At 40.1% G+C, this 25,980-nt stretch overlaps 3 protein-coding genes across 3 annotated transcripts in view; 2 read left to right on the forward strand and 1 right to left on the reverse strand.

Moving 5' to 3' along the window:
* Positions 1 to 5,415, forward strand: part of kl (klotho) — a 13,919-nt gene extending 8,504 nt beyond the window's left edge. Inside the window, exons 8-13 of the mRNA XM_008277354.1 lie at positions 726 to 921; positions 1,387 to 1,565; positions 2,192 to 2,299; positions 2,530 to 2,635; positions 2,906 to 3,032; positions 5,081 to 5,415. Of these exons, the coding sequence (XP_008275576.1) occupies positions 726 to 921; positions 1,387 to 1,565; positions 2,192 to 2,299; positions 2,530 to 2,635; positions 2,906 to 3,032; positions 5,081 to 5,415 (1,051 nt within the window). The remainder of the gene's footprint in view (positions 1 to 725; positions 922 to 1,386; positions 1,566 to 2,191; positions 2,300 to 2,529; positions 2,636 to 2,905; positions 3,033 to 5,080) is intronic.
* Positions 5,416 to 6,281: 866 nt separating this feature from the next.
* Positions 6,282 to 9,416, reverse strand: rfc3 (replication factor C (activator 1) 3). The gene is made up of 9 exons (XM_008277355.1): positions 9,257 to 9,416; positions 8,462 to 8,599; positions 8,253 to 8,320; positions 7,981 to 8,078; positions 7,575 to 7,756; positions 7,334 to 7,470; positions 7,135 to 7,233; positions 6,948 to 7,017; positions 6,282 to 6,861 (listed from the first exon to the last, which is right to left on the reverse strand). Exons 1-9 carry the CDS (start codon positions 9,341 to 9,343, stop codon positions 6,670 to 6,672), a joined length of 1,071 nt encoding a protein of 356 aa, XP_008275577.1. The 5' UTR covers positions 9,344 to 9,416; the 3' UTR covers positions 6,282 to 6,669.
* Positions 9,417 to 23,303: 13,887 nt separating this feature from the next.
* LOC103354096 (stAR-related lipid transfer protein 13) overlaps positions 23,304 to 25,980 on the forward strand; it is a 52,303-nt gene continuing 49,626 nt past the window's right edge. Inside the window, exons 1-2 of the mRNA XM_008277357.1 lie at positions 23,304 to 23,385; positions 23,876 to 24,046. Of these exons, the coding sequence (XP_008275579.1) occupies positions 23,374 to 23,385; positions 23,876 to 24,046 (183 nt within the window). The 5' untranslated portion in view covers positions 23,304 to 23,373. The remainder of the gene's footprint in view (positions 23,386 to 23,875; positions 24,047 to 25,980) is intronic.

A 25,980-nucleotide genomic window follows, 5' to 3' on the forward strand; every position in this document is an offset into this window, starting at 1 on the left:
AATGTTGTGATTTGAATTTTAGAATGTTATGATTTGAATTTTAGAATGTTATGATTTGAATTTTAGAATGTTATGATTTGAATGTAAAATGTTGGGACTTTGATGTTTAGAATTTATAGTAGGCGACTAAACTTATCAGTAGAGGGTATAGTGGGTTTCATCACTGAGCGCTCATCCTTCTTATCAAAGCACAAGCACCTTGTGTTTGTCTCAAATGGGCATTTAAAATAATTGTTTGCACAAACGAAATCCTGTAAAAAAAAATCTAACTAAAAATTCCCTGCCCTTTGGTGCACCCGAGAAGCCCAACGTGACTAACAGTCACATGACGAAAGCATGGAAATATCTATAGTTTGTAATATCCTCCATGTTTTTCTAGGTTTGGGAACAAATGTGGGCACTTGGAAAAATGTTGATTACAGTTTTTTTATTTTCATTTTTTGTACATTACATTACCTTTTTGTGATTTGTGATGATGTAACTGCACAGAAGACATTTTGGAGTTGTCCCTACATCTAACCATAGTTGTGCTGTTTTCATAGATGTGCAGGATTTTATAGTGCAGTTTAAAATGAATGAGTAAAAATGTGACAGAAGTGGAAAAAAAAAAAAAAAGATGCCCAGAAACTGGAGTTTACATGGTTTATTTCTGCCCTGTCTGTATTGCACACACGCACCCATCTTAACACATAAATAACACTTCTGTATTTGATATTTATTCACAGAGACACCCCTAAGGCCTTTGCAGACTACGCCAGACTTTGCTACAGAGAACTCGGGGCCCATGTGAAGATGTGGATCACCCTGAATGAGCCCAATGATGAGATGGTGAGCTACCAGGAGGGCCATCAGATGCTGATTGCTCATGCTATGGCCTGGCACGTGTATGACGACGAGTTTAGACATTCACAGGGAGGACAGGTCAGTAATGCTGCACTGTTGATGTCTTTCTTTACATGTGTACATTTTGTGTAATTATTTAGGCGTCATTGTTTTATATATGTTTGCTTAAATGTCACACTTAAAGAAGTGATCTGCAAGATACTATTTTGTCATTTGATTTCTTACAATAAGGAGTCTTTGTTGTTTGCATCAGTTCCCATCAATTATTTCACATTCAAACAACTATTTGTTTCAAGTACAGCAACATTTTTATAAATCAGACATTACCTTTGAAGGACTTTGTATGTAGGATGATTTTTTTTTACCTGTTTGTGTCGACTCTTGCTGCTTGTTCTGTTTCTGTTCATTCCAAGCAAATGACTCTTTTTCTGATGTAGCAGAAGTAATGACAACATAACACTTCACTGTGCACCGGTACACTTGACCTGTTTAAATACAGTAAATGTGAAATTTCTCACCTCATCAAATGCTGTGTCGTCTCAGGTGTCTCTGGCTCTGCACATGGACTGGGTGGAACCAGCATTTTCTTTCAGCCGAGAAGACGTGGAGCCGGCTAAAAGGGTGTTAGACTTCTTCGTTGGCTGGTTTGCAGAGCCCATCTTCGGCAGCGGGGACTATCCTCTGGGAATGAGGAGCTGGCTGCGTCAGCTCAACTCACTTGAGTACAGAAACTTTGTTCACACCTTAGTACATTCACTTTGACAGCTGTAGAAGATGCATCACAGTGCAAAAACATGAACACATCATGACGCCTGTCATTTGATGTACTGATGTGTTTCTGGTTGTAAGGGTTGGATTTATACTGGCATTATTCAAAGGTGTAACATAGTGGGAAATAGGTGTGGATTAGTATGGGACTGTTGAAAAGTGTATATTTTATTGTATATTTTTTTTGAATTATACCTGCTAAACATCAGCGTGTCAACATTGTAGGTGTGAGTATGTTTGCGTGCTGGTGTTGGCATCTCCATCAAAGCACTACAACACATTTACATTTTTTTTCACTTTTGGCTAGGAACACTTCTCTCACTCTCCTGCAATATCACCAACACTAACACAAAAATCTACTTAATTTTCACAATAATAGATTGTTGATGCTCTAAGTCTTGATTCTGATCACATTGCTGAAACCAACAATGGCTGGAATTCAGTTTTAAAGCTTTGCAATCAGTGTAAAGCATTCACAGTTAATAGGGCAAAGCCAAAAATAACGAGCATGTACTTCTTAAACACTACTGTTTTACCGTCTCCTGTTTAAATGGCCTATTTTCTGTGTTTGTTTTGACAGCTTGCCAGTTTTCAACGAGAAGGACAGACTGCTGGTTAAGGGGACATATGACTTCTTTGCTATTAGCCACTTCAGTACCAAGCTGGTGACTCACGCCAAGGAAGACTCGTAAGAAAAAAATCAAATTGTACCTTTGATTTGATACTGACAGAAGTCACACAGACAAAAAAAAAACCAAATAGGAAGAGAGACATGCAATAAAAAGTATACAGCTCAACCACTACTGCTCAGGAAACCCTCCACTGTAACTTTATGAGGACGTTCAAGTTATTTTAGTTACAGATGGACAATAAGATATTATTGTTGTTGTTTGTTCTGTATCATGTCCACGTCTGCAGTTACACCTACAACGTAATGCTTGAGGTCCAACACATGATCGACACCACATGGATCACGTCTCCGTGGCCTGTAGTGCCCTGGGGCCTGAGGAAAGCCCTCAACTGGGTAAGACTGGAGGGATCTGTGCCACAGATTGTTTAGATGGTTGTGATGCAGACTGGCGTTATCTCATCTTTTGAAGAATTCAAAAGTTGAACATTGACCTAATTGTGCCTTATGTAAATGTGTTTTTTTCTTCTTGTGTCTAGCAGTTAAGCATTTTTAATCCAAATAGATAAAAACCCTCAAGTCAGTTGTTGTACCAGTGTAAAAAACTTTGCAAGGCAGTTTGGAAATCTTAAAAAAAAAAAACAGACATTGCTCTTTGTACGTAAGGTGAAGGAGCACTACTCTGATGTGCCGGTGTACGTGATGGCTAATGGAGTGCAGGAGGACCCAGCTCGCTTCAAAGACAGCCTGAGAGTGTATTATCTGTACAACTACATTAATGAAGCACTGAAAGGTGAGAGTACAAACACACACATGTTGCTGCTGAGATTTTACAGGATTAATGCAGTGCGCTTGAATATTAATATTGCTACAGTTGTGTACTAAGTGATCAGTCCTTCACAAGTGACGTTTCTCCCCCTCCTGGCCTCTATAAAGTTTAATTATTAGACAGGTGTTTAGGTCACTGACCCCTGAATAATCAGCTGACTCCGAGTACATGTATTTGCAAACACAAACATCAACAGAGATACACACTTGACACTAAAGTGCTGAGTCACGGGTACTTGCTGCCCAGTGACCTTGCTTTGAGTGACACTCAGTGAGGACCCTGGTACTTTGAAACCTTGCAGTGTTGGGTTATGATGTACACATGGCGTCATGTTTTTGTGTGTTGTAGTGTACACTTTCACCACTAAGTGGCAACAATACACAGAATATATCTTGCATTAAAAAGAAGCACTGTAGGCAGCTGCAGTGAAGGATCCAGTGCTGCTGGTTGTATCCTAAAAAAAAAGCAGGAAATGGGCTCGAAGGTCTTTTAAAAAAAAAAAAAGTAAAATCTGAATTTCTTGATACACTTTAGCCGTGATAACTTCCTCTTACTTTCCACTGAGTCTTTGACCTGTTCAAGCTGAGTATAAGGTACTAGCTTACAAGCTGATTCTGACTTGAAGAAAATAAAAACAAAACAAAGTTAATGTTAATAAATCTGAATTGTTGTGACATATTTTGTAATAGCTGTGACATTGTGTATCATAAATACAGGTCATTTTCCATAAATAGCATTGTGTAATAAACATTTTGTAGATGTGAATAATATTTCTTAAACTAATGCCACAAATAGGTTGAGATGTGCTAATCAGTTGCATTATGTCAGTGCTTGTCCTTTCATCAACTTAAGCGATGATTTTCAGTCTTCAAGCACAAGCTTTACATAGTATACATTGTTTTGGTCACACTATTTTAACATCAGACACATCACAGCCATAAGCAGTACATTACCATTTAACTCTCTGAACCACAACCAGTTTTGACTGTCACGTATGTACTCACTGTGGCCTCATTTCTTTTCACTACAAGATAAAATCCTGCACCTCTATGGAAACAACACAACCATGTCTAGAAAAAGAGAGAACTCAAAAGTGTCTCCAGTGCAGTATGGCAGAATTATAATGACCTCAATTATTTTAAAAAATCTTTATTTTACAAACATTGAAAAACCCTGGAATCAACATCAGCATCATTTTTCCAAGTGCCCACACGTGTTACTCATACTGGGAAAAAAATGGAGGCTTCACATGCTATTAATATTTAACATGTTACATTTTCAGTGTGTTTCCTTGCTTGTCCCCCATCGGGCCTGTGCAAACACAGTCCCTGGATTTTTGTCACTTGACTACTGGTCACAGTGGAGTCAGTTATGGGTGTTTAGTTTTGTCAATAAACACAAAATGACATGTTATACAGAATCTGATCAAGGAAAACTATTTTTGACAAATAAAAAAAAGCACATGTAGGATAAAGTAATTTTAATGAAATATCATAATTTTAAGCTTAGATTTGGTTAATATTGCAGATGGAACTGTACATCACAGATGATTAGTTGAAGGACCATCAGAAAATTAAAAATGTGCAGATTTTATCTGTTTTTACAGTTTCTGACTGATAAAAGGTGTCATTTTGGCAGTATTTTATTTATTTATTTTTAAAGATAAGATGCTTTTTAAACATGCCTGACAGGCTTCGGAGGTGTAACGGGTTAATTAATCTTAATATCTTTTTCCAAATATTTAGCCTTAAACGTCAAATCTAACTTAATGAATGTAAAACATATCCCTATCTGAGATATTAAAATAGTTAAAAATTAAGAATATCAATGAACAAATTTCCTATTCTTATGTGTTCTCTGTTTATACACAACTGATAGATGATAAATGATGTGGGGTTTAAAGGTACAACGCAACATCCAGCCCACTATCTTACCTTTACAAGCACATACAAGTAAATGAGAATCAGTATTAAACATCTCTCCTGTTCTGTTTCCCCCCCCTCCGTGCACAGCGTACACTCTGGATGGTGTAAACCTGAAGGGTTACTTTGCCTACGCCCTGAGTGACCAGCGGGACCCTGGATTTGGCTTGTACGGCCAAGTCCACGAAGAGGTCATCGACAAGGCCTCTCTCTCCAACTATCGCAACATCATCCAGCATAACGGCTTCCCCCTTCAAGGAGCTACACCCCAGCAGTGTCCCAGTTTGCCTCAGCCCTGCCTGGGCTGCCACATTCTCACCAAGAGGCCTGTGGTGGGCTTCCTGACCCTGGTAGGGTCAGGAGTACTGATCACCTTGGGCCTCATTATTTACTATTCGTCCAAGAGACACAAGGAGTGTTACTGATCATCAGGTTTGTTCTGTCTCTTTTTTTTATAAAAGACTCTTAAAAGAAACTGTGCCAAGTTCCTGTGAAGTTTTATCTGTAATAATTAGTGTCAGATGTGGTCTGAATAAGGAAGTGGTCCAACTAGGCACACATTTTAGGTGTTTTAACTAAATGTCATGTAAAGTTGGTGTAAATGTGTTACAAAACATGCTACGGACCTTGTAAAGAGTCTACTGCATCTACATTTGTTTTTAGAATATTGTGGAGAGATTACTGTAGAATAACAGCTACCAGTTATCCTTTTTTTCACTAATGCACTAAGACAAATGGTAAACAGATTAGTTGTACCATGAGGGATTATGAAGTAGCTGAATTACAATGACAAATGAAGCTGCACAGATATTTTAAGTCTGCTGTATGTGACCGTATCAAGAAGTCTGACGCTAATTTAATTCTACCTTTAAGTCACATAAACATTTAACATTATAAGAGGTGAACTGTCAACATCTTACATACATGTAGTAAATTATTTTAGAAACATGACAGAAAGTGCACATAATCAATTTTTTCCCGATGTGTTATTCTCACCTGTTTGTTCATATGTCCTTAGATTTCAACAGATGTCAAAATTATAAACTTGCACAATGTGTGTTTTCACTCAGCCTGGAACTCTGCCGATGTCTCCAAACCACCTTTCCATACTGTTGACCAATGTCACGTGTTGCATCCTTGTCAAGCTAATTGTTTTGAATTCAGGGCCAAAGATGCAAAAAAAAAAAAAAAGGTCAAAAAGTGCTATGGCAAGAATCCTGTGTTGCGTTTGTTCATTGTGATAAATTCTACATTTGGTTGTATCAATAGAACAAGCTCATCACACTTTCAATATGCTGTAAACAAAGTCATTTATTGTAATGTTCTTATGTAGATTTTTTTTTTTTTTTTGGAGAACGTCTCTAAATCTTGCAGCATATTTTAATACAAATCACCATGTGCCATTGCCTCTATCTGGTGTTCTACAGAATTTTTCTTATATGTTACACTACTAGAGCAACAGTTCCAAGTTTACAATACGTGTACAGTGCTGAGGTTCTGAGCGACAATCACTGTGAGACTCATTCTGAGTGTCACCACAATGCCTGACAGAACACACATGTAAATCTGTCTCAAGTCCACTGAAAGTCATGCCGGAGCAAAAAGAGAGCTATTATGACATAAATGAGTGCTGTTGAACTCCCGTCAAATAAAGGATAGGTACTTTAGTCCATTCAAAGTCAAAACATCATAGCATCCAGGCCGTCTTCCATGAACTTCTTGTAGATAGCCATGAACTTTGCGACGAAAGCCTCTAGGTGGAAGATAGCTTTGTTGCCCAGCTGTAGTCTGTGTTCATAGTAGGCTGCCATGTGGGACACCTCCGTCTTCAGGTGGCCATCGCAGTTACTCAGCAGTTCTTTTACCAAGCCCTGTGAGATGTTTGGACAAGGAAAATTAATATTCATTCCCTTAAACAGTTTCAATACTTTGATGGGGGATGATATGTACAAAGTACCTTCATGATAATCTCAGGAGGGATGCAGTGAGTCAGCAGCTCATACAGTCTGCCTCGGACTTCCATCAACCTGGAACAGAGACAGATGGGGGTTCAGCATTAAAATATCTCCACAAGTCTGATTAACTTTCCTTTGTCTCCGACAGAACCAATTAAACCTCGTCTTCTCGCTCTTTGCCTTTCCTACCTCTGAGGAGTCTGCAGGCTGACGATGGCATTAGCCGTTTCTCTGAGGTAGACCTCCCAGTCTGTCTCTGGGACGTCTTGATCCACTGAGAATGGATACCTGGAAAAGATGAACATAGGCTAAATAAGTAAATACTTGACGCTAATCCACAGATAACTCAGTGGAAAAAAAAATCACAGTATGTCTGGTCACAACTTACTGCTGCACTCTGCAGGCCTCGCACATCAGAAGGGCTTTGCGGAGGTTGCGACCAGACTTCTCACTGATTTGTTTGGCCAGCTCAGGTGGGAGGAGCAGGCCCTCCTTTTTACAGACAGATGTGAGAACACTACAGACCTGGAAAACAGAGACAAAGAAGGCAAATGTTGTAATAAGCTTGACACATGTGTTCCATAAAATGCACATTAGTAATAATCTAAACCACAACCTCTCCCTCTTACCTCTTCTGTGCTCGGCAGAGGAACTCTGATAGCCAGACAACGGCTCCGAATGGGTCCAATGACTTTGGAGGTGGAGGTAGAGTAGAGGATGAGACGACATGTGGCCATGTACTTTTCCATTGTACGACGCAAAGCATGCTGGGCATCCTTCGTGAGTCTGTCCACCTCTGTTAGCAGCACCACTGAGGAGAAAAGAGTGCCAGTTACTCCAAGAGTGATATTATGGCTCTACAGAGCCAGTGACATCTGGGAAAATTAGTTCATACAGCAATGGTGATAAAAGTACAAGAACAATTAAATAACCATATGTTTGTAAGACATACACTTCTGTCTGTTAGTGCAGTTCTAACATATGGAGCGGCAGTCAAAGGCTAAACTGGCACAAAGGCATATTTTTCTCTTCTACCTTTGAACTCTCTCTGGGTGCTTGACTGGATTTGCTGGGACTGAGCCACGGTTTTAATCAGCTCTTGAATTACCACACGGTCCTGGTTTCCTGCGTCACTGTACAACACAGAAAAAGGAGTACTTAAGTCTCATAACATGTAACGTGACATCTCAACCAAAAGTACTTCTCAGTAAGATCTTAATCTGCAGAGTACCAGTAACTACAGTAGTCATATGTACTGGAGGAAGTCAATGCGGTGTATAAAGCAGCAGAAACTACAAGTAAGTTACCTTGGGTTGACTTCCAAGTGATAGTTGCTGGCTATTGTGTTGATCTCAATTTTCTTCTTTGAGGGAGCCTGGAGTCAAAAACCAGAAACCAGTGATGCAACTAAAGATTGGATCATAAAGATTGGCAGCAGATATGACAAGAGCCACAACATGTGAGTGGTGCTTTGGAAGACAAGTATGACCCTGCATTTCATGTTTTCCGTTCTCACCACAATGCTCTGGTGCTCTATGCGAAGCTTCTCCACTCCTGCTCCATACAGCTCCCTCAGCAGACACATGATGCGGGTCTTCTTCCCTGCGCCTGACGGACCGTACACCAGCAAGTGGGGGAAGTCGCCACACTGAACCTGAAGCACACATTCACAAAGAGGTTTTGGTTCTTTGGAAAAAGTTTGTTTTGTACTGTGATATATTCTCCAAACCTGCCAGTGATATACAGGCTCTCAGCTACAAATAAGTAACAAAATAAAGGAAAAACTGAGATAAAGTTGGGTGACCAGAACAGCTGTAATGCAACTTGGCATAAATTCTCCAAGTCACTAGACTCTACCCGAGGGATGAACACCATCCTTCCACAAAATATTCCCCAATTTGGTGTTTTGCTGATGGTGATGGAGAGCACTGTTCAGCAAAGCTACCCAGATATTAACTATTGAGTTGAGATCTGGTGACTGTGAAGGGCATAGCACATGATTGACATAATTTTCATACTCATCAAACAATTCTCATCAGGATATCAACATGATAACGAGCGCCATGAGCAATATCTAATAAAACACGTTAACGTTACCTCATAACACGTTTGACACTTTAATACTGCTGACTGAAACAAGCTAGCTTAACTCTGGTGGTTGTGCAAATGATTTTTTACAAGTAAATGACCAAAACAACTCAAGAAACCACCTGTCTTAGTACAGAGCTAATCTAAACTCGTTATTATCTGACTGATGCTAATGCTAACCTGAATAAACAGTTAGCACGCATGAGTTAGTTTTCCTTCTTACCAGGTTTTTCAGCTGAGCCGCTTGTTCTTTATGAAAGTCCAGTTTCCCGAGGGAGGTCGGACGATACTTGTCCACCCACAAACTCATTGTGTTATAAAGTTAGTAGAAGTTAAAGTCCGTGTTGACAGTTGACAGTCCGCTGCTAGCTGCTCTCCCGCGAAATACTATTCACACATACCCGCGCGCTGTGGATGCTTCCTCCCGAGCTACGGGGAGTCGAAGGAGTCAAAACTGCTGAAGGCGATTCGAAAATCCACCTCCACGCCATGAACACTCCCAAACTGTGAGTACCTTAACAAATCGTGCTTTGCATCGTTACGTGGCATCAAGGCGCTTTAAATCTGCAGTCTGACTGAATTATGTCATGCATTTGTTTAATGAAGCATTTTAGCAGCTTTATTGTTAGTTTTACTGCAATTAGCAAATCGCAATAGCTGTCAGAACATACAGCTGTGAGCAAAAGTTTACACTTATAAAGACCATATGTATCACAGCAGTGTTGCATTTCCAATGACTCCTATAACAATTAATTTTTAAGATGAAATCCTTGAAACAAATAAGTCACAAAAAACAATCATGCATTTTGGTTCCTTCATAGATTTGCTATAAGTCTACTGGAAATATGACAAAATCTGCTGAGTCAAAAATATACATGCATCAACTTGAGCTATCAGTTTGGATGCTATAGAAAGTTGCCTTAATCAAATTTTCAGACTTGTTTCTTTAGCACAGACCACAGGTCCTGGGGGTTTAAGTCAGGACATTGGGAAGGTCAATCTAAAACCTTACTTCCAGCCAGATTTAACCATTTCTTTACCACTTTTGATGTGTGTATGAGTCATTGTCTCCTGCCCGACTGTGGTCAAGACCCAACCTTTTGACTGATGATTTTAGGTTTTCCTGGAGAATGTGGAGGTAATCCTCCCTTTTCATTATTCCATTTACGTTGTGAAACAGAACAGCCCCGGATCATAATACTACCACCACCATGCTTGACAGTAGGTGTGGTGTTTTTGGGGCTACAGACCTACTTCTTTTCTCTCTCCTCTCCTCATTGGAGGACTCAAGGCTGTCGCAATGTACGTGGTTTTTATAGGCGTAAGTAAACTTATGTTCACATCTGTACACGATGCAGCCTGTCTGATCCAGGGTTTATTTGTTATGATTCTTACTTTATTTAACTTGATTGCAGAATATGGAATACTTAGATGCATTTCCTCAGCTATGACTGACTCAGATGTTTACAGAAAGGTCCTCTTATCTATTTTCTTATTGAAATTATTATTTATTATTATTATCATCAGCTTTTGTGATAATTGTGTTTAAAGCAATTATAACTTAAAATTCTTATTGTTGCATGATAATATAGAGCAGATAATATTTTGATGGTGTCTCATGTGGGGATAAATAGTTGAATTCTGTGGTGCTTCAGCTTCATAGATGTCCATGAAGTTCTTAGAGTCACTGTCAGTATCTTTTGTGATGAAATATGTCTTATGACTCTCCAGCAGTCAACAAGAGATGACCTTATCACTCTTATGTGACTCCAGGTAGATGTTTGTGTGTATATGACCCAGGGCAGCACTGGATAAGATTTGTGTTGTTGAGAGAAAGCTCGAGAGAGAAGGAGGAGGAGGAGGGATGAAGGATAGCATCTTTTCAATGAAACAGTCTGATGCCACAAAGGAATGTGAGACAGTTAATCCCATGCGACAAAAGCTTGCAATGTCACCATGCTGTTGTGCTATAATGAAAAGGGTCTGGCTGGTAGCTGGAGCTATGCAAAAAGAAAACAAAGTTAAAATGTTGCACAAAATCCATTTACGCTGACATACAAAGAACAAAAACTCCCTCACCGGGCAAGGAAGTGCGGTATTTGTAATTCCACCTTTTCTGTCATGCAGTGAGTTGGAAAGGACATTTTTCTTCTCTTATCTGACGGAATGCACGAGAATGTTTGTCGTCAAAATTAGGCTATTTTGTCTTTCATATTTGTAGTTACATTACACACTGTCAAGATAACACAGCTTACATAATTCAGTATAAATGCAGTAGTGTTTTTATCTTTTCTTCAGCTACTCTTCATGGATGTTTTATGTGTTTTCCATCAGTGGAAGTGATTTGTACAGTTACAAAGACGGTCGTAACAAACCTCAGCTGTTACTCATTAGGATTTTTTCTTTTCTCTAAATGATTTCTTCAAACTCTTTGTTTTAACCCATCAAATGTCACCTTGTCTTCCGTTCTCTGCTCTTCTCACCTCTTATTTTTCTTGGACTTTTCTTTCCTTCCACCTGAACCAGGTAGCTGTACGTCTCTGTGACAGGAATGTTACATACGAAGCATGTCTTGGCAGGTTAGCGTAGCGTGTATTGAAATCCATGCTAGAGTTTTATTAATATACAGTAGATCAATCATCACAGCGCTGTAACAGCTGGGGCCTATTCATCAAGTTCCTCCAAACAAGATGACTTTTATTAACGTGAAGTCCATTTACAAGTTCAGTTCAACTTCTGTGAATTAGTGTGCTTTTATTATAGCTTTGATTTGGCATCAACTGATATTAGTAGTTTTGATTCCCCTGTTAGATCAGAAATTCATTTTAATGGTGGATTTGGTCAAAAACACAGAAATAGATGTGCCACAAACTTTCCTCTTGAGACTGTCGACCTCCAAGCAGCTGAAAAATACAGTACACATCATGATAAGCTGTGAGTTATCATGATAATTATCCTATTAGGACAACTCTAATATGTCCTATAAAGAGCTTTAGTTAATATCTTTTTAAAAGCTTTCTGAGCAGTGAGATGTCACTCTGATGAATATATTGCATTACATATTACAGTACATACTATACTCTCAACCTTGACCACGTCTTTTCCTTAAAAGAGCAGGCCTCAACAGGCACAATCATCTCCAGGGTTAATGTACAAATATCAGGCCTTCACTCCTGACTCAATACCTTCCCTCCGAAACGTAAAATTTAGTGTTTTCTGGCGAACTCGAGGAATTCCACAGTCCATCGACAGCTCCGTAAGGACCCTTTAGCTATTAAAGCGCACAGGCTGCTTGGCCGCAGTAACAAGAAGTATGAAGTTATAGAGATTAACAGAGGATAAGAAACGCTTTAAAGCATTACCTCATGTGTTGTGGAGGAATGTGCTTCTGAGGTGAAAAATCTTTCGCCCTGAGCCACACCGTACAGCAATGAGTGAAAAGGAGGAGCGAGGAGGGGAGAAGGGCCCCAAGCCTCTTAATCAAAGTCTGTTTGTCTTAGACTGATGTACGTGCAGCTATGTAATCTGCTTGATCATTTCCACAACAAAACCTTCAGTTTCCTTTGCCTTGAGTGCATAATTTGTCCTTTTCTCGCTCTCCCTCTTACACACACGTGCATTCACATGGAAAATAATCATAGTCATGCTCCACACACACACACACACACACACACACACACACACACACACACACTTACAGAAATAGCACAAACACCTGCTTGTGGCCTGTGCCTGTCTTCATGCTGAGGTAATGTAGGAGGGAGAAGCATTCCTCAGTCATTCTCTCCTCCCCTCGCAGCTCTTCACATCTTTAGCGAAATAAAGTCACTCTCTCTGTATTAGCAGTGTCATGCAGCATGTAAACACTGAGCTGCCTCGGCTGGATACATCGCTCGCCTCCTGGTTCTTCAGCCTGCTGTGTTGGAGCTGTTCTTGGATGATACAACTTCTGCATTAAAATGTCTGGTATGTTGAACTCTAAACTTTGTGTTTCCTTATAATACAGCCTAGTGTTCATGCATGTCTTTTAAATGTTTTTTTTTTAAACAGGACACAGTCACAAATGCTCCTGTTTATACCAGTTATTGACATCATGTAACTAAGTTAGTCATATTTTTTCACATCCCAGTTGACACGTGGGAACAAACGTCTCTTTGTTGGCAAGTGTGTGAAACTTTGTTTTGGTGTTTTACATTTTTTTTCTACCTTTGTTTTGCAGTAATCGGATATTCAGGATTTTAACCTAATTTTAAAACCTCACTGTGTGTTTGAAAAACAAAGAAAACACACCAGGCAAGGAAAGGGTGTGTTGGCTTCAGCCAAAAATAGCGATCTACCAGGAAAAAACAATGTGTTTGAGAAAAATGCATTTGTTTAAAAAAAAAGAAAAGAAAGTCTGACAGCTACAGAGTGGTGGGCTGTGAAGTCTTGCTGGCATGAATCAGTCACATTGGGATTGTTCTGGCCCAATATATCAAATTTTACTAAGTTAACAAAAATTATGGCAAAACACGTTTGTTTTTTTTTAATTTATTTTTTTAAACACTAAATGTCATTTGATTTTACATTGTATATACATTTGTTCTTATAAACAGCTGTTTTTATATTTTATTCTTTTTTTAAATAAATAATGCCAGCGTTTACATCTGCCGTAGAGAGTGACAGAAAGTAACTAAGTACATTTACTCAAGCTCTGTGTTTAGGTACAATGTTTTTGTTCTTTACTTATTTCCATTTCTTTATTACTTCTGTTACACTATATTTCAGAGGAAGATACTGAACTTTATGCTCCACTGTATTTATCCGAGAGCTTTATTTTATCTAAAGATAAAGATTTTATGCAGTAGGTATTGCAACATGCTTTTTATGTAAAGTGCGCTGTTTAAAAGATTAGGACTGTGGTTTCCAAACTGTTTTCCTTCTAACGTCTTGGATAAAGCTGTGTGTAGTCTGGGTCACATTTCACATGTCTAGGAGTTAACAGCTTCACTAAATAACGTTTTTCCCTTCAAACTTCTTACATGGTGTAATTTGGAAATTTGTTCAATGGCCCAATATATCACCAATAAAAGATTACAGTAAAAGTCCAAAAAGTAAAGACAAATTTGCTGCTGCTGTACATAAACCTGTATATAAAGTATTTTAAAGTTCCAGCTGCTGCCACATCAACATGCTGCTGCACACTGATGCTTCAGTGTTAATAATCAGATCATATTTAACAACAAATCAGTCAGAGGAACTAAAGCAGCACTTTTACTTTAATACACTAAATACATGTTGCTGCTAATGCATATATATACTTTTGCTTAAGTGTGATTTTTACTTTGCTGTGTTAGTACTTTCACATAGGCAAAGGATCTTAATACTTCCAACTCTGGCAGTAGATTATGATGGCCTATCACTCCTCCTCTCACTGCCCAAAGGGTTTGAGACTAAAATGATTGATTGGCCATGACTGAATGGACTTCTGGAAACCTGTCTAAGCAGCACTTTCATCTGTTTTTAGTGCCTTCTTAGACTTAAATTCAGACTTGAATTCATCCATTTACAGAGACAAATCGTGCTCTGTTATTTATACACATATGTGATCATAATTCAACTTGCCTAAATTTACATTCTCTTTCTGTTTCTTTTTCTCTCCTTCTCTTCCCCTCAGGTATTAAAGGGATATGCAATATTCAAATGTGCTCCAAACTGTAACTATCATCCACGCGTAGCTTCATTCTGGCAGCTTCGCCTGAATCAGTTCGTCGAGCTCTGCTTAAACGAGCCGACATCGCTGCTAAAGAACCTACAGATGAGGACTGGTTCAGTAGCAATGAACGAAGGTCCATTAGTTGCGCTGGCTCTCCAGGAGCAGCCTGACAGACATGTTTACCACCAGTCTTTGGATGTCTCTTCGGATGACCTACAAGTTCAAGTTCCCCTCCTGACTCAAGGCTCCAGCAGCCAGCTAAGAAGCATGTCTGAACTCGTCCCTCTCCTGCACTGTGCTTTGAATCCTGTGGCCAGTCATGCTACAACATGGAAGGAGCTGAAGGTGGACAACTGTTCCCCCTGTGATACAACTGAGTGTGACTTCAAGCAGAATGGACACCGTTTATGCAGACGGAGTTCAGACATGCCTCCTAGAACAGGCCAGGACATGGAGGTGTCAAACCTGGATAGCAGAGCTGCTGTTCACAGTGATTATCAGATGGAGGCACAGATTGTAAAATACAGTGAAGCTGTAACACCTCAGCAGCAAGAAGGGAGCCCCTCAGATACCTCCTGTCCTGCTGAGATTTGTTCTACCTTTTCACCAGTCCTGGAGAACTATTGTGGGAAACATCTGCCTGCGTCTGTGAATGCGTCAGATGACTGTTCGCTGGATGTGCTGAGAATAATAAAACACAAGCCGAGTGCCATTGTATTCTGTGATTATGACAACCGGGTGATCGTTGTCAATGAGAGCTCTGACGGCAGAGAGTCGTCCTCGTCCACCTCCAAAGAGGAGGACGATGATGATGATGTTCCTGAGACGTTACAATATAAGGAATTCCTGGTCAGTCGTCGTCGTAGAAACTTGAGCAGGAACAGGAAGGGCTTGAGGAGGAGACAGGATGCCCAGCCTAACGGCGCAGCATCTGAGTGGCAAAAGCCCTCCAACAAGGGCAAACCTGAGTTCACAGGTAGCCAGGAGGAAGAGGATACATGGCAGAACAATGGAAAGCAGGTAAGAAAAACAAGACAGGGGCAGAGCGATAACAAAGACAGAGACGCCTCATTTGCTTTGTAGTATTTCCAGAGAAAGCAATGTAAGTGTTGCACTGTGCTGCAGATAGTAGGAGCCTTTCACATTGGTCGTTTGTCTTGTCATTGTAGGAGAAGCACAGGTTTCGCTAATAACATTATAAATGGCTCGGTTCTCTTTAAGTGTCTGACTAAAAACACGGCAGCGTGACAGTAAACCAGGATTCACCTCAGGATCCTGAATCAGCTACATGGATTTTATGACGTGCACTTGAGCTGTTCCTACTGTCACGTCAACAGGTCTTTAGTTAAAAAGGGTAATTTTGTAAGAGTGAATCCTTCTTGTGCCACTAGAGGGCAGCAATGTCATATTATTTCAGATTGGTCAACACAAGGTTGTGGGGAGTATTTTTTTTTTTCCAATTGAGGTTCCAGAGTGTCTTCCAAAGATTTGCGACAATGTGAATTTAAAAGCTTCTAGACCAACTCATAACAACATTGATTGCATTCATACTGCACAGTCCTGTATGTCAGTTAGGTGTAGGATAGCTTTCAGTTTTGATGCACTAGACCACAGTTTAAGCTTTGTAAATCATTTTTAAATTCATCGAGTACAATTTTTTAAGGTTTAAACTTTGCTGTCTACAAATGATCCAAACAATAATTGACATACATACTTTCTTAAATTGCAAGAGCTCCAGTCTAGTGTCCCTTTCCTGCCACATATATTACCAAAAGTTCTTGGGAATATACATTTCTGAAGTGCTGCGTTAAATACGATGATCCAAGTTAAAAAAAGAAAAAGAAAAAAGCAAATGTGGGTTACTTTAGCAGGTATACCTCTTATAATAAATTCCTCTCATATTTCCCCCCTGGCTCAGGCCTGGCAGCTCTTATCTCCCAGCATGCACCACACCAGCAGGCATCCTTTTAGTGTGAGCGTGGCCCTGACTGTGTTCTCACACCTGTCAGAGCAACCCTCAGTCCGCTGGCACATTCCCATAACGGTCCTCTGGCACACTGCGAGCTGTTTCTCCCCTCTTGGCCCGAAATGAAAGGATTACTTCTGCCTGCACTCCTTTTGTGATGTTGTTCTCAGAATTTGACCGAGTAGCTTTTAAAGTCACTTATTGACAGGCTTTGGCCAGTGCTCATTTGAATACCTGTTTAGTCAAAGAGGCCCCGTTGTGGTTCCACATTCTTGGAATATCTTGGCTCAGGCTGTTTTGTCACACTTCCCAATGTGGGTAAGAAGTTTGCCAAAATGAAATGATTTGAGGAGTTTTTTTTTTTCATAAAGGAAAGTCTTTCACAAAATGTACTTAGAATGAGATGAGTCTTACAAGCTTGGCTGTGTCATGCACTTTTTCGATTGACTCTTATTGCAGGTGGTCACTGGTCTTTGGCCTATTATCTGTCAGGTCTCAATCAAGAACATCTTTTATTGCCAAGTTAAAAACAGCTAGAGTTTGCTTTCATACTTGAGTTTCCAATTCTGTGATCTGTTGTAATAGATAAAGGCGTGACTTCAACATCTTGAAGATTTATTTCTTGTTCTACAATTTTGTTGCAGCCTATCATTATGAATCCTTGTAGTGGTACATTGAGAATGATAGCAGGATTGTGCTTGTTTTTCTGGATTTGGAGGATCATCCGAATTAGTTTTCCGTTCTGTTACTGATGCTTACCTTGGCAAATTTCAAAAGATGTCCACTGCTCCAGACTAGACAGCACCACAGGAGATTTACTGCATCTAATGCAAGTTAAATCCAGTTATTGTTGCTTTTGGGACTGTGGAGACAGATAACGTGCCACAATTGAATTGGAGCTGTTTAAAATGTACTTCAAGTCTGGTCAAGAGTGATAATTAGATTTTTGTCAGTCCCAGTCCTTACTTAGTCTTGACTTCTGACAGAATCGATCTCTGATGTATCTTAGAGCAGACTGAAATGGTTTTGACAACAGTTCTTCTTACAAAATAACATCGTTTTTGTGCATTAGATAGAAAGACAAAACACACACATGCATGCACACCCTCAAATTAAATACATCATAAATTGTTGAACCAAGAACTGAAAGAAAAAGCTGAGCAGTACATTGGTGAGATTCTGCTAAAAAGTTTCCATGCAATCTGATCTTTTAGCTGGGTGGTTAGGGCGCATAGGAGCAAATACCAATAAGCACAGTCTCCGGTTCAATTCCCGGCCTACTAGACACTTTACCCCTTTACTGTCACTCCCCTGCTGTCTCCCACACATTTCTTATCCGTCTCAATTACAGCCAAGCAAAAGCAAATGCCAAATAAAGTCAAAATCAGAGCAAATTTTACACATAATTTTACACTTCTCTTCTCCTCTGTAGAACAAGTCCTACTATCTTTATTTAGAGGCTCTTCAGAACACACTAGCAGACCAAGAATACACTTTAGCTGCACATACTTCAGCGATATATCACACTAAAAGGTGTCTCAGCCTTTCCAACCATGGTTCAGACGAGTAATGAAATGGTCTTTTAGCATTAGATACCGTCATGCATTAAAAGCTCTATCCACTGAAGTGAAGACTTTGGACAGAAACGTATTAACATTTGATGAAGTGTGAGAGCACTCTGCTGCGAAGGGGAGTGAACGCAAACGTGTGTCCGTACGCATGCAGCAGTGTGTGTTTCTGCTCACATTTGCAGTCGCTCACTGAAAAGCCTCCTCTGGCTGTGTTCTCCCCTCGCCCCGGCTCTGTCCCCCATAGTGAGGGTAAAAATAGCACCCTGGTGCACATAGACAGCCCTCTGTGTTCCTGTGTGTAGGAATCTGGAGATGTGGGGGCTGTAACACACAGGAAATGGCTTTACTGCCAAAGCCGTTACTGCAGATATTTTTTAAACTGGTCAACATGATGGGTTTGGGAATGGGAGTGGACAGAAGGGTGTGTTTGTGTGTGTGTGAGCGAGCAGGTAGGTGGGTGGGTGAGGGAAGGCATGCGTGTGAGTGAGTGAGTGAGTAAGGGGGCTGTTTTTGGACTTCAAGCTCCTCAAAGGGGTCCTATGTGCTGCTATCAGCCTCTGGGACTCCGGGGTTGGCAGCAGATCCCAGAAACAAAGCAGTTTGTTCATTTCGTGGAAGGCCAGTGAACAAGTGTCTCAGTCAGAGCGTGTGACCAATGGGTGGAGAGGGAAAGCGAGGGAAAGCGCGGGTTTAGATATATGCATAACTATTGGCATGGACAGATACAACACATTTACATAATTGGCGGTGCATTCACTATGTTACTGTTACGTAAAGGCAGCTTATATCTCACCGGCAGCCATCTTTATCATTGACTTTTTTCTTCTATCAAAAGCTGCTGCCATCTTTGCTCCACAGTAATCCCATTGAGAAGGTGTCACCTCCTCCACCAGTGTAGGGTACATTGGCCCTGGTCAGGCTGAAAAAAAGCACAATGTTCATCTGCAAGGAGCCCAGAGGCAATGAAGGGTGGAGTGGTTGGATGAGGAAGAGGAGTGTGTGTGGTGAGGTTCAGCAGACTTTACTGGGACCAGCGTACATGAAAGGCCTCAGTGAGAGGTTAAGTTTGCCTGTGAGCCATATTTACCTGCATTTGTATTTTTTGACCCGTATCTTCAGGCTGCTGCGTGTGACTCCATGACCCTGCTGATGAAAAAGCTGGATCACCTCCATGGGGAGAACCAAGAAGGCCAAAGTGCTAATTCCTCCCACTCATACGAGGCCGGTGCTGATCAGGAGCAGCAGAGCATCACGGTAAGTCCAGCACAGCTCAGCAACGTCACGTCTGATTTATTTATGTGGTGCTTTGAAGAGCCTTGGCCTGAAATGCAAAGAATTTGTGATGAAAATAAACAAGTAAAAGATGAAAAATATGAGGGAACAATAAACATAAAGGTGGAGTGAGAAGGAAAATTTCACAGATCCATGCAGGATGTTAGTGTTCAAAGTGCACAGTGCCTTAAAATTATAGTTGTTGTCTGAATAGTCTAAATATATTCTTACATACAGGATCAGATAATATACTGACATGTGTAGGTGATGGTGTCATACTGCAATAATTGTTACTTTCAGCCATATAAAGACATTTCAAGGGTTGCAGTTATTGATTTATTAAAATGACAAAATTAAGCAACTTGTGGAGTTATGATCACATTTAAGCCATATATATCATGTTTACTAAATCTGTGGCTTATATTGGAATACCTGTCAAATATTAGTTAGCTTTGCCTCAATTATTCATTTTAATACACACCTTTTGTTGATACTTCTATTCGTGATGCTTGTCAATAAAGTGACATATCATCACAAAAAAGTTTGGAAATGTAAAATTCCTAAGTGGCATTATGAAAGCAAGACAGCATTATGGACAGTTTTTGAATGAGAAAAAAGGTTTTTAATGTTACCATCACTGCATGAAGAAGTTGTGCAGCAACAATTATTGCGGCACACGTTGGAGTTCAATGATTGTCTTCTTGTGACACTGTATATGTGCAAATATTATTTTAAGTATTAAGTAATTTAAGTTTGCATGTCTTAATCGGTTCATATTATGCCAAAATATACAATAGTCTGCGAGTGAAGGATATTTAGAAGATATTTTCTTACTTACTGACCACCTATGAATTAAATCTCTGTCATGGTCTGTGCTTTTGGTTTGTTGTATTTCCTGTTTTATTTTGATATCTCCTTTTCTTGTGTAGTTTTACTTGTCTTTGTGTGTGTCCCTCCTTTTTGCATTGCCCTCATTAGTTTCACCTGTGTCTCGTCCTCCCCTCTCCTTTGCCAATTTGTCCTGTTCTGTTACCTGTCTGGTTCTCCTTGTTTTCCTCATCTGATTCTGGTTTGTGATTTTTACTTCTTTGAATTCTGTTTTGTGTCCCGGTTCCCCTGCATGCTTGCAATCTGCTTTTCCCTCCGACTTCCCATCTCACTGGATTAAGCGTGGCTTGAATATGTTTTCTTATGGACTTACTATCCCTGGATCACCAGTCACTTTTTGCTTGTTTCGTAGGTTACCCTTCTGGTAGGTTTCTGTATTAAAATACTTCATCTTTTTTTTCCCCCACACAACTTGTTTGCCTTGGGCCTGCACTTGGTTCCTTCCCCTGATAACCCCATGACAGCATTTCCAGCTATGTCCGTTACTCACAAAGCTATTGTATATGACAAGAATTTCAAAAAGGGACTTTAAACTAAAAATATTGATCTTTGTGAAAGAAATACAAGTTATAATTCTGAATTAGTTTGGACTTCCATGCAGTCTAATCAAAGCACCATTCTATTATTTATAAGGTATAAGCTCCTCACTTACTCCTCACTCTGTATATGTCATACATGGCAGCACACACTCCTATAATTTAGTCATCATTCAGCGCACCACACATGCTAAACAGACAGCTCACTCAGGTAAATGGGTTTCCAAGCTTGCCGTCTCTTCAGAATGCTTAAGAATAATAGTTTGGATGGCCTCCAAGCCTGTTGATTTTCTGCCATTGAAGCTTTTCATAAATCAAGCGGTGCCTGACCGGCATGGCATCCATGTGGAAAAATCATTATTTCCCCCAGAAACCACAGATAATAAGAGCTGAGCTCATCACAGCTTACTGTTATTTTAAAGGTGTATTTAACATAATTTTTGGAGGCTGAACTCAGTCCGTGGATATCTCCTGTGCTCTGCTCCAGAGCTCTCGTCTCACAGGGCATTCCTGCTGCCTCATTATGCTTACCAAGTGTAAATCTGGTAACCTCAAATAGCTCTTTAACCAACAGCGCAGAACCTTAGGAATTCTTATAAAATGGCTGTATTTAATCAAACTAATCTCGTTCAAACTGTCTGGCAAAGCAGAGAAACAGCAGTAAAACACATTTATGTTGACATTTTAGCTCTCTGTATCACATTCTCTGTCAAGTAGTTTTATGTTCTGGAAAAAGACATATCAAGGTAATTTACACAATTCAACACAATATGATGATCGATTATAAGAAATATCTATACAAATGGTCTATCTGTTTAATAGTGGAACAACAGAGGCACCATTTATCCCAAAAATGTCAAACATTTAGTGGGTCATAAAGAACACCTCAGCCTAAAACTGTAATGCATCATTTTTGTTTTTCTTCCAGTAAAGGTGTCCAGAGTTGGTGCAATAAAGAGTTAAGATTTGTGTGAATGAAAGGAAATTTGAATTCTCTACTGAAATATCAGAATTCCCTCTGTAATACTCAGTTTTTTCTCCAAGCAACAGCCTCTTTATCTGTGCTGCCGATGTAGCGGTGAGCTTTTTGTCATGCACATAATATAGAACAACTACTGACGTACCTGTCATTACTTCATAGCATCACTGGCTTTCTTTTCCTCAGCTACTATCCTTTAATGAAACAATGTCGATTACCATCTCCTCAGTCATATTAAATATCTAGAAGCCCATCAGTTCTTCCATTTTAGAAACGTATTGTTATTGTCTTCTTTTTTAAGCCATGATTCCAGGGACAGCTCAACAACCTTACACGGATCCAGATTGAACTATTGAATGGATTGCAATGATATTTTGTGCTGACATTCGTAGTTTCCAGATGATGAATGCTAAAGATACAATCCCCTGACTTTAATCTGATACTACCAAGAGATTCATATTTAAGGTTTTTAGTGAAAAATTGAATGGGTTGGAATCTGGTCTACACGTTTATGTCCTTTTCAGGATATATCATCATAACTTTTCATTGAGCACCAACATCAGGTCAAAAATAAATCTATAGATATTATACTTTGACTGAATGCCTGACCATTTCCATCAACACCAGCTCTTTGTTTTTGTGCGAATTTGTAATGCTGACATTTTAAACTAAAATAGTAAAGATTATACCGGCTTAGTTTCAGCATATTATGGCTTTTCGTTTTGTCTAATGTTAGATTTTCCACTGTGGGAATTTTCCTGATAGTTAAATCCGACATTCTAATCAAACCAACCACGTTTATACAGAATAACAAAAGTAGATATTCAGCTGAATTTTTTGACATTCGGTTTGAACTGTACTTCGCTTTGGGGACACTGTGTCCTTGGTTATGTAACTGTGACTGCACAGTTAGAAAATTAGCAACAGCATCATGCCGACTCGATGATGAAAACTCTGCAGGGTCAGAAAGGGACTTTTTACACAGACCAGCATTGTGCGATGTGCTGAAGAGAGCATGTGTCTCTCTACGCACGCATTTATGCTTTGAATTCTCAGTGGAGGGGGGAGAAAAAAGCATGCTGTTTATAGAAATTATTGCCATTCCTCCTTTACTTTCCGTTACATGCACTCCCATTTGCACGAACCTCCTTGTTATCAGTGTTGCTGAGCGGGAAGCACAGCGACGGGTCTTCCCACTGAGGTGGGTACAGCGGATGCGTCATCAGGTCAGGCTGGGATGGACTTTCCAGCGTTGTCACCGAGCGGAGATACTGAGGGGACGGGGACGGCCTGGATAAGAGGGGGATTTTTCAGAAAGAGAGAAGGGCAGACACATCAACAGGAGTGTTTTGTATCTTAAATCACTCCCCACCAACACCACCTCCGCTATACACACCACAGAGATACAGAGAACTGCTGAGGAGACAGTTGGCATGAAGACAGGGGTAAGAGGCTGAAGGAGACACAGCAACAGTACAGAAAACAAGTGATGTTAAAGATGCTGCAGAATATTTTGAGTTTTAGCTACAAAAAGCGTACATTTTGAGACATAACTGCAATAAATTTAACTGTACTTCAGCTGTCTTGACAGCAGACACTGTATGGGAGGCGCTGTATCCAACTTTTGTTTTCAAGTTGAAGAATGAACATTCAGTCTCAGTTTTTAAGCCAGAGTAGATGAGAAGACCTTTAAAGGCTCAGAAAACATTCAAGGCCTGTACTTTTATGACCACTGAGCAAATACGTCTGCTGAGGATCATGTGATTTGATCTGAAGCTCACGGAAAACTATAGTCAGTCGAGTTTGTGGTCAGATTGTTCTCTTCAGCTGCTGCTTTCCAGAATGAGATTGAACTTTCAGCTTTGTAGTCTTGTCACGGGCTAAGGTGTTTCTGCTGTGCTCCGTCTGACACCTTCTTCTCCTCTTTCCTCCCAGGGAGCTCCAGCTGTGGGCAGGATGACCGGACGAAGTCAGGATCAAGGATCCAGATTTCCAGACAAACCTGATCTGCTGGCCAGGCGCCGCTCACGACCTTTGACCCGCAGCAGGCCCCTGACTCGCTCGTCCCTCTCGTCTCCTGCACATCTCCAGGCTCGACGGGCCCGGGTGAGCCACACTCTGATTCTGTGTGTGTGTGTGAGAGAGAGATAGGAGCGAATGACAGATTTTCTTGTAAAATTTGGTATTAGCTTTCTGTTGTGTGTGCCAAAGATTTGCACCACTTTGAACCGCACAACCTGCTGGCGTCTTTGGAAATCATGTTATGTTTTTAAAAAACGCTAAAGTGACACCATTTATCAGACAGAAACTGTAAAAACAAAAAGAATGAACAGATTTTCAACTTTCTAATGAGAAAATGAACCAAATCTAATCTTAAAATCAAGACGTTTCATCAATATCACTTTATTCTTCTTGTCTGATTTAGACATTCACCAAAAATAAGTATTTTTACTGACCCGATTCTGTAAAATACAAAGATTTTTGCAGTCCTTTGTGCAACCAGTGAGCCATTTTGGACTTTGCTAATGGTCACACAACAAAAATCCATGGACTTTGTAAGTGAACTGGGCTGAACTGCAGGTTGTGTTTACACAGTGCAAATAGGAAACAAGTATGAAAACAAAACATGTCAAATATAATTCGTAAAATATCTGTATTTCCAGTGTTGGTTCACCTGTGGGCATCTGGAAAAATGTTGTACATGTGGATTGTGGTTTTTTGTTGTTTGGAGTGACTTTGTGGTGAATTCTGCCGTCAGTCAGTGAATGAGTGCAGTCTGTGTGAGTGTTTTTCCTGGTTACATTCATATTACTGACACGATGATAGAAAGCTGTTTGGAAAGATGCAGGAGAAACTGTGCCATGATTTCTGTGTTTAATCACAAATGCAACTAGGCTACAGTCTGCTGCAGCTTCTCCCATGAGAAACCGTCTGAGGCCCAGTTTTCCTACTGATTATTACATCAGGTCACCACTCACAAGCTGCTGTGATATCTGTGATTCCTCTCAGTTTGATCAGATCACAGACCTAACCTGCAGTCTGTCCTGCAGTTTGCTCGCTCTTTAGAAACACGCTAAACAACATCAAACGCTTTGCCACTCACCCTGCAGACGGCAGCTTCAGAAGAATGTCTGATTGATTTAAGCTGATCATTAAATCATCTGAGGAAATGTTTTGATGTCCGCCAAACTCATTTGTTGCATCTATTGGGTGAAACCTTGACGCTGTGATGTGAAATTGTGGTTTTCCACGAAGAGTGGGCTGAAAAAACCCTGCATGAAAGACACTTTATTTATTGTAGTGAAAGCTCTCTTTGAAGACACTGACCTTTCTGTCCCATTTTTATCTTAGCACTGCCAGTTATATCTTATACTGGGAATTCCTGCTCAAAGCTCTTTACAGGAAAGTTTCCACATTTTGTGTTTTCACTTTTTCTTTACTAGCCACAGTGTACTCCCTTCCTTGTCTTCTGTCATCCTCCTCCCTCCGTCTGGGCTTCTGTCCAGTCTGCATTTCCCCTCCTGTTGTGTAAATAAACTGAAAGCAAAAGGATGAGACAGCTCTGCTCTATCTAGCAGTATGCAAGGTCACCTTTTTCTCCCTGTCAGCACTGCGGCAACAACACAAACTACCACAAATACACCACTGCTCAACAGGTGCAACTGTCGGCCAAATGAAGGGAGGAGAGGAGCAAGAAATAAGGAAATGAGGGATAGTAGCATCCACAAGTCTGCCACCTTTTTTTCTTTTTATGGCGAGAAAATTGTAAGTAAATAACAAATAGTGCTGTTAATCATGAAAGTTCTATCCTTATAACGGAAAATTAGTTTGACAAAGTAATCCCACATCACTTGTTTTATATCAGTGAATGGAATCCACACAATTTTCAACTACATGAATCTGCTGATGTGCAAGATGCTAGGAGTTAAGCATGAATTTTGTATGTGATACAACTGAAAGATTTGAAAACAAAAACAAAAAACTAGAAAGTGGAGCTAAATGTCATTTGGTGAGAGTCTGACTTTTTCCTGTAATTCTGT

This window comes from Stegastes partitus, unplaced genomic scaffold, assembly GCF_000690725.1.
Source record: "Stegastes partitus isolate 25-593 unplaced genomic scaffold, Stegastes_partitus-1.0.2 Scaffold96, whole genome shotgun sequence".
NCBI lineage: Eukaryota > Metazoa > Chordata > Actinopteri > Pomacentridae > Stegastes > Stegastes partitus.